This window comes from Oncorhynchus nerka, linkage group LG14 (assembly GCF_034236695.1).
Source record: "Oncorhynchus nerka isolate Pitt River linkage group LG14, Oner_Uvic_2.0, whole genome shotgun sequence".
NCBI classification, from domain to species: Eukaryota; Metazoa; Chordata; class Actinopteri; order Salmoniformes; family Salmonidae; genus Oncorhynchus; species Oncorhynchus nerka.
The window spans coordinates 94,239,544-94,249,062 of NC_088409.1; the positions used below are offsets into that span (position 1 = coordinate 94,239,544).

Consider the following 9,519-nt stretch of genomic DNA (forward strand, 5'->3'; position numbering starts at 1 on the left):
CAGGGTCACTACCTCTCTAACCTTCACACAGCCTTCTGTACAAGGTTAAACAACTGAATCTGCACTTTGCACACACACACACACACACACACACACACACACACACACACACACACACACACACACACACAGAGAGAGCGAGAGAGAGCATGTGACACGTGCTGAACATAACCACCTCTGCCCTCGTAATCTCAACTCCTCACAGTCCTATCCAGTATCACTAGGCGAGAGGTGTCAGGACCTTAAATAAAAGGGGGGGGGGGGGGATTAGAGGATGTTCATCATATCTCCTCTCAAGATTAAATGGATGTCTGATGTCATGAGGAGTATAAAAGCAAAGCAAGGGAGAGTAGAGATAGATGTTGATAGTATTGTTTTGTTCTTGTTAAACATCGATTGAAAATATCTATGAAAAGGGCCAGTCATTCAATATTTTTATTCAATATTTTTATTCTTCCTTTCTTACAGATTGTCATCCACTTTGATAAAGGTCTCTGATAATGTGCGTCGAACGCTGCACATTCAATGTGATGGAACAAACAACCTCTTCAGTGACAAAAGGACATTAGTGAACGTCCTCCCCAGTCTCCTCAGTCCATGTTTGGTGCAGTATCTTTCAATGAAAAAATGTGCATGAAAATGAGTCGTCTCTCGTTGAATGACAACAAAAACATCCCTGAGCGGCCATGTTAACATCCCATAGTGGCCATGTTAACATCCCATAGTGGCCATGTTAACATCCCATAGTGGCCATGTTAACATCCCATAGTGGCCATGTTAACATCCCATAGTGGCCATGTTAACATCCCATAGTGGCCATGTTAACATCCCATAGTGGCCATGTTAACATCCCATAGTGGCCCATGTTAACATCCCATAGTGGCCATGTTAACATCCCATAGTGGCCATGTTAACATCCCATAGTGGCCATGTTAACATCCCATAGTGGCCATGTTAACATCCCATAGTGGCCATGTTAACATCCCATAGTGGCCATGTTAACATCCCTGAGCGGCCATGTTAACATCCCATAGTGGCCATGTTAACATCCCTGAGCGGCCATGTTAACATCCCATAGTGGCCATGTTAACATCCCTGAGCGGCCATGTTAACATCCCATAGTGGCCATGTTAACATCCCATAGTGGCCATGTTAACATCCCATAGTGGCCATGTTAACATCCCATAGTGGCCATGTTAACATCCCATAGTGGCCATGTTAACATCCCTGAGCGGCCATGTTAACATCCCATAGTGGCCATGTTAACATCCCATAGTGGCCATGTTAACATCCCATAGTGGCCATGTTAACATCCCATAGTGGCCATGTTAACATCCCATAGTGGCCATGTTAACATCCCATAGTGGCCATGTTAACATCCCATAGTGGCCATGTTAACATCCCTGAGCGGCCATGTTAACATCCCATAGTGGCCATGTTAACATCCCTGAGCGGCCATGTTAACATCCCATAGTGGCCATGTTAACATCCCTGAGCGGCCATGTTAACATCCCATAGTGGCCATGTTAACATCCCTGAGCGGCCATGTTAACATCCCATAGCGGCCCTGTTAACATCCCTGACCTGCCATGTTAACATCCCTGAGTGGCTGTGTTAACATCCCTGAGCGGCCATGTTAACATCCCATAGTGGCCATGTTAACATCCCTGAGCGGCCATGTTAACATCCCATAGCGGCCCTGTTAACATCCCTGACCTGCCATGTTAACATCCCTGAGTGGCTGTGTTAACATCCCTGACCTGCCATGTTAACATCCCTGACCTGCCATGTTAACATCCCTGACCTGCCATGTTAACATCCCTGAGCGGCCATGTTAACATCCCTGACCTGCCATGTTAACATCCCTGAGTGGCTGTGTTAACATCCCTGACCTGCCATGTTAACATCCCTGACCTGCCATGTTAACATCCCTGACCTGCCATGTTAACATCCCTGAGCGGCCATGTTAACATCCCTGACCTGCCATGTTAACATCCCTGAGTGGCTGTGTTAACATCCCATAGCGGCCCTGTTAACATCCCTGACCTGCCATGTTAACATCCCTGAGTGGCCATGTTAACATCCCTGAGCGGCCATGTTAACATCCCTGAGTGGCCATGTTAACATCCCTGAGCGGCCATGTTAACATCCCTGAGCGGCCATGTTAACATCCCTGAGCGGCCATGTTAACATCCCTGAGTGGCCATGTTAACATCCCTGAGCGGCCATGTTAACATCTCTGACCTGCCATGTTAACATCCCTGAGTGGCTGTGTTAACATCCCTGACCTGCCATGTTAACATCCCTGAGCGGCCATGTTAACATCCCTAAGCGGCCGTGTTAACATCCCTAAGCGGCCATGTTAACATCCCTGAGTGGCTGTGTTAACATCCCTGAGTGGCTGTGTTAACATCCCTGAGTGGCTGTGTTAACATCCCTGAGCGGCCGTGTTAACATCCCTGAGTGGCTGTGTTAACATCCCTGAGTGGCCATGTTAACATCCCTGAGTGGCTGTGTTAACATCCCTGAGTGGCTGTGTTAACATCCCTGAGTGGCTGTGTTAACATCCCTGAGCGGCCGTGTTAACATCCCATAGTGGCCATGTTAACATCCCATAGTGGCCATGTTAACATCCCTGAGCGGCCATGTTAACATCCCATAGTGGCCATGTTAACATCCCATAGTGGCCATGTTAACATCCCATGTTAACATCCCTGGCCATGTTAACATCCCATAGTGGCCATGTTAACATCCCTGAGTGGCCATGTTAACATCCCATAGTGGCCATGTTAACATCCCTAGTGGCCATGTTAACATCCCATAGTGGCCATGTTAACATCCCATGTTAACAGTGGCCATGTTAACATCCCATAGTGGCCATGTTAACATCCCTGAGCTGCCATGCCATGTTAACATCCCATAGTGGCCATGTTAACATCCCATGTTAACAGTGGCCATGTTAACATCCCATAGTGGCCATGTTAACATCCCTAGTGGCCATGTTAACATCCCTGAGTGGCCATGTTAACATCCCTGAGTGGCCATGTTAACATCCCTGAGTGGCCATGTTAACATCCCTGAGTGGCCATGTTAACATCCCTGAGTGGCCATGTTAACATCCCCTGAGTGGCCATGTTAACATCCCTGAGTGGCCATGTTAACATCCCTGAGTGGCCATGTTAACATCCCTAGTGGCCATGTTAACATCCCTGAGTGGCCATGTTAACATCCCATAGCGCCATGTTAACATCCCTGTTAACATCCCTGACCTGCCATGTTAACATCCCTGAGTGGCTGTGTTAACATCCCTGAGCGGCCATGTTAACATCCCATAGTGGCCATGTTAACATCCCTGAGCGGCCATGTTAACATCCCATAGCGGCCCTGTTAACATCCCTGACCTGCCATGTTAACATCCCTGAGTGGCTGTGTTAACATCCCTGAGCGGCCATGTTAACATCCCTGACCTGCCATGTTAACATCCCTGAGTGGCTGTGTTAACATCCCTGACCTGCCATGTTAACATCCCTGACCTGCCATGTTAACATCCCTGAGTGGCCATGTTAACATCCCTGAGTGGCCATGTTAACATCCCTGACCTGCCATGTTAACATCCCTGAGTGGCCATGTTAACATCCCTAGTGGCCCTGTTAACATCCCCCTGACCTGCCATGTTAACATCCCTGAGTGGCCATGTTAACATCCCTGAGTGGCCATGTTAACATCCCTGAGTGGCTGTGTTAACATCCCATGTTAACATCCCTGAGTGGCTGTGTTAACATCCCTGAGTGGCCATGTTAACATCCCTGAGTGGCCATGTTAACATCCCTGAGTGGCTGCCATGTTAACATCCCTGAGTGGCTGCATCCCATGTTAACATCCCTGAGTGGCTGTGTTAACATCCCTGAGCTGCCATGTTAACATCCCTGAGTGGCTGCCATGTTAACATCCCTGAGTGGCTGTGTTAACATCCCTGAGTGGCTGTGTTAACATCCCTGAGCAGCCATGTTAACATCCCTGAGTGGCTGTGTTAACATCCCTGAGTGGCCATGTTAACATCCCTGAGTGGCTGTGTTAACATCCCTGAGTGGCTGTGTTAACATCCCTGAGTGGCTGTGTTAACATCCCTGAGTGGCCATGTTAACAATCCTAAGCGGCCATGTTAACATCCCTGAGCGGCCATGTTGTATGTTTCTAGAGACGGGAAAGAAAGAACAATAATCAAGGTAAATGTATATATCACTGGACAACACACACCCAGAGTACACACACACACACACACACGCACGCACACACACACACACACACACACACACACACACACACACACACACACACACACACACACAAACACACACACACGCACGCACACACACACACACATACAGCTGCTCTATACGGTCACCAAGGTGATGAACCACAAACAGAACACCTAGATTCCCAAAGTAGAAAGTTAACAACACACACACACACTCACACACACACACACACTCACACACACACCCACACACACACACACACACACACACACACACACACACACATACAGCTGCTCTATACGGTCACCAAGGTGATGAACCACAAACAGAACACCTAGATTCCCAAAGTAGAAAGTTAACAACACACACACACACCCACACACACACACACACACACACACACACACACACACACACACACACACACACACACACACACACACACACACACACACACACACAACGAGAACAACTCTTCTATAGCGGGGGTGAACAATATCCCACGAATCCAACTAACACCCACACCAGTTAGTTCTCATCAACTAACACCCACACCAGCTAGTTCTCAACTAACACCCACACCAGCTAGTTCTCACCAGTTAGTTCTCATCAATTACCACCCACACCAGCTAGTTCTCAACTAACACCCACACCAGCTAGTTCTCAACTAACACCCACACCAGTTAGTTCTCATCAATTACCACCCACACCAGCTAGTTCTCATCAACTAACACCCACACCAGCTAGTTCTCAACTAACACCCACACCAGCTAGTTCTCAACTAACACCCACACCAGCTAGTTCTCATCAATTACCACCCACACCAGCTAGTTCTCATCAATTACCACCCACACCAGCTAGTTCTCATCAATTACCACCCACACCAGTTAGTTCTCATCAATTACCACCCACACCAGCTAGTTCTCATCAATTACCACCCACACCAGTTAGTTCTCATCAATTACCACCCACACCAGTTAGTTCTCATCAATTACCACCCACACCAGTTAGTTCTCATCAATTACCACCCACACCAGCTAGTTCTCAACTAACACCCACACCAGCTAGTTCTCAACTAACACCCACACCAGCTAGTTCTCAACTAACACCCACACCAGCTAGTTCTCAACTAACACCCACACCAGCTAGTTCTCAACTAACACCCACACCAGCTAGTTCTCATCAACTAACACCCACACCAGCTAGTTCTCAACTAACACCCACACCAGCTAGTTCTCATCAACTAACACCCACACCAGCTAGTTCTCATCAACTAACACCCACACCAGCTAGTTCTCAACTAACACCCACACCAGCTAGTTCTCAACTAACACCCACACCAGCTAGTTCTCGTCAATTACCACCCACACCAGTTAGTTCTCAACTAACACCCACACCAGCTAGTTCTCATCAATTACCACCCACACCAGCTAGTTCTCAACTAACACCCACACCAGCTAGTTCTCATCAACTAACACCCACACCAGCTAGTTCTCATCAACTAACACCCACACCAGCTAGTTCTCAACTAACACCCACGCCAGCTAGTTCTCAACTAACACCCACACCAGCTAGTTCTCGTCAACTAACACCCACACCAGCTAGTTCTCAACTAACACCCACACCAGCTAGTTCTCATCAACTAACACCCACACCAGCTAGTTCTCAACTAACACCCACACCAGCTAGTTCTCAACTAACACCCACACCAGCTAGTTCTCGTCAACTAACACCCACACCAGCTAGTTCTCAACTAACACCCACACCAGCTAGTTCTCAACTAACACCCACACTAGCTAGTTCTCAACTAACACCCACACCAGCTAGTTCTCATCAACCAACACCCACACCAGCTAGTTCTCAACTAACACCCACACCAGTTAGTTCTCATCAACTAACACCCACACCAGCTAGTTCTCAACTAACACCCACACTAGCTAGTTCTCATCAACTAACACCCACACCAACTAGTGCTCATCAACTAACACCCACACCAGCTAGTGCTCATCAACTAACACCCACACCAGCTAGTGCTCATCAACTAACACCCACACCAGCTAGTTCTCATCAACTAACACCCACACCAGCTAGTTCTCATCAACTAACACCCACACCAGCTAGTGCTCATCAACTAACACCCACACTAGCTAGTTCTCATCAACTAACACCCACACCAGCTAGTTCTCATCAATTACCACCCACACCAGCTAGTTCTCATCAATTACCACCCACACCAGCTAGTTCTCATCAATTACCACCCACACCAGTTAGTTCTCATCAATTACCACCCACACCAGCTAGTTCTCATCAATTACCACCCACACCAGTTAGTTCTCATCAATTACCACCCACACCAGTTAGTTCTCATCAATTACCACCCACACCAGTTAGTTCTCATCAATTACCACCCACACCAGCTAGTTCTCAACTAACACCCACACCAGCTAGTTCTCAACTAACACCCACACCAGCTAGTTCTCAACTAACACCCACACCAGCTAGTTCTCAACTAACACCCACACCAGCTAGTTCTCAACTAACACCCACACCAGCTAGTTCTCATCAACTAACACCCACACCAGCTAGTTCTCAACTAACACCCACACCAGCTAGTTCTCATCAACTAACACCCACACCAGCTAGTTCTCATCAACTAACACCCACACCAGCTAGTTCTCAACTAACACCCACACCAGCTAGTTCTCAACTAACACCCACACCAGCTAGTTCTCGTCAATTACCACCCACACCAGTTAGTTCTCAACTAACACCCACACCAGCTAGTTCTCATCAATTACCACCCACACCAGCTAGTTCTCAACTAACACCCACACCAGCTAGTTCTCATCAACTAACACCCACACCAGCTAGTTCTCATCAACTAACACCCACACTAGCTAGTTCTCATCAACTAACACCCACACCAGCTAGTTCTCATCAACCAACACCCACACCAGCTAGTTCTCATTAACTAACACCCACACCAGCTAGTTCTCATCAACCAACACCCACACCAGCTAGATCTCATCAACTAACACCCACACCAGCTAGTTCTCATCAACTAACACCCACACCAGCTAGTTCTCATCAACTAACACCCACACCAGCTAGTTCTCATCAACCAACACCCACACCAGCTAGTTCTCATTAACTAACACCCACACCAGCTAGTTCTCATCAACCAACACCCACACCAGCTAGATCTCATCAACTAACACCCACACCAGCTAGTTCTCATCAACTAACACCCACACCAGCTAGTTCTCATCAACTAACACCCACACCAGCTAGTTCTCATCAACTAACACCCACACCAGCTAGTTCTCATCAACTAACACCCACACCAGCTAGTGCTCATAAACTAACACCCACACCAGCTAGTTCTCATCAACTAACACCCACACCAGCTAGTTCTCATCAACCAACACCCACACCAGCTAGTTCTCATTAACTAACACCCACACCAGCTAGTTCTCAACTAACACCCACACCAGCTAGTTCTCATCAACTAACACCCACACCAGCTAGTTCTCATCAACTAACACCCACACCAGCTAGTTCTCATCAACTAACACCCACACCAGCTAGTTCTCATCAACTAACACCCACACCAGCTAGTTCTCATCAACTAACACCCACACCAGCTAGTTCTCATCAACTAACACCCACACCAGCTAGTTCTCATCAACTAACACCCACACCAGCTAGTTCTCATCAACTAACACCCACACCAGCTAGTTCTCATCTGGATAAGAGCGTCTGCTAAATGACTTAAATGTAAATGTAACACCCACACCAGCTAGTTCTCATTAACTAACACCCACACCAGCTAGTTCTCAACTGCAAGTTAGAGAAAACTACAGTAGCAATCAGCCAGACATCCCAATGCCACATAGCAGACTCACCTCTATAAGAACATCCAGCTGGCATCACCTGGGCATACCAATGAGCATCCAATGGCAGAGCAGAGCACGGCCAATAGGGTTTCAGGCCAAGTAGACATTACATAACTCAAACTATTGTTCTTCATTAGAAAACACAATTTATACGGAAAAATACATCATTTGATTAAACAAATACAGAAAACAGGATTGTTATTAGAACACCTCTAATAATAATTAGATAATAAATGATTTTTTAAAAAGATCGAAAAAATGGACGGCATTATAATCCATCCCATAATACCGCAACAACAACAACAACAGCGACATCAACTGCTCCCTGGCCACCGATGACATGGACATTGATTAAGGCAGCCCCTCCTGCACCTCTCTGATTCAGAGGGGTTAAATGCAGAAGAGACATTTCTGTTGAATGCATTCAGTTGTGTAACTGACTAGATATCCCCCTTTCCCGTATCCGTATCACATTTTCAAACACTGGTTAAACCAATAGGTTGGACAGCATTAAATCAATAGGTTGGACAGCATTAAACCAATAGGTTGGACAGCATCAGCTCCCCTACTTCCAATACTAATGACTTACCGCAAACACACACACATACACACACAGACACCTGTATGCCATTTGCACAACGTTGCTCAGCGTAAACGACACACACACACACCAGTACGTGGAGTATTACCTGTAGGCCATGTGGGTCTGGTTCATCACAGTGTCCTGTAGTGACAGAGCGTGAACACTGAGAAACTCCTCCAGTTGTTTGACCTCCAGAGGGGTGTTGGCTCTCAGTCCACCCCACAGCATAAGAGGGGTGTAGGGTCTTGCCCCGGGCCTCGCCGAACCCTGCTGACATTTCCTTCCATGGCCACCCTGTCCCCCCTGACCCTCCTGACCCCCCTGACCCCCCTGTCCCGCCGGTCCCCCTGGGCCCTTGTCCACTTGTTTGGAGGCTCCCTTCTGCTTTGGGTTAGGGATGTCTGAACAGGTGGCTTTGTACAGGTACATCTCCTTGACTCAACCGCTCTCCTTCCCTTTTTCTCTCTTTTAAGTCTCTTCCGTCTTCTGTCCGTCTCTCTCAGACACACCCAGAGGAGTCCCAGGTAGGCCCCTCAGCAGGCAGACCACATGTGTGTGTGTGTGTGTGTGTGTGTGTGTGTGTGTGTGTGTGTGTGTGTGTGTGTGTGTGTGTGTGTGTGTGTGTGTGTGTGTGTGTGTGTGTGTTATGAATGTCTCAATTTACAAATAGATCAAAGACAATAAAGGTGATCATCTAGTGTGTCTCTCTGTCAATCATCCAATAGAAATACTATTCTAGTTAAATCTCCATATTTGGAAGGAAGACAAAGATCCTAAAAAA

The 9,519-nt window shown here is 47.3% G+C and overlaps 1 protein-coding gene across 1 annotated transcript in view; it reads right to left on the reverse strand.

Annotated features, from left to right (window-relative positions):
* Window positions 1–9,284, reverse strand: part of LOC115124585 (voltage-gated potassium channel subunit beta-1) — a 218,241-nt gene extending 208,957 nt beyond the window's left edge. Inside the window, exon 1 of the mRNA XM_065000552.1 lies at window positions 8,845–9,284. Within this exon, the coding sequence (XP_064856624.1) occupies window positions 8,845–9,167 (323 nt within the window). The 5' untranslated portion in view covers window positions 9,168–9,284. The remainder of the gene's footprint in view (window positions 1–8,844) is intronic.
* Window positions 9,285–9,519: the final 235 nt, after the last annotated feature.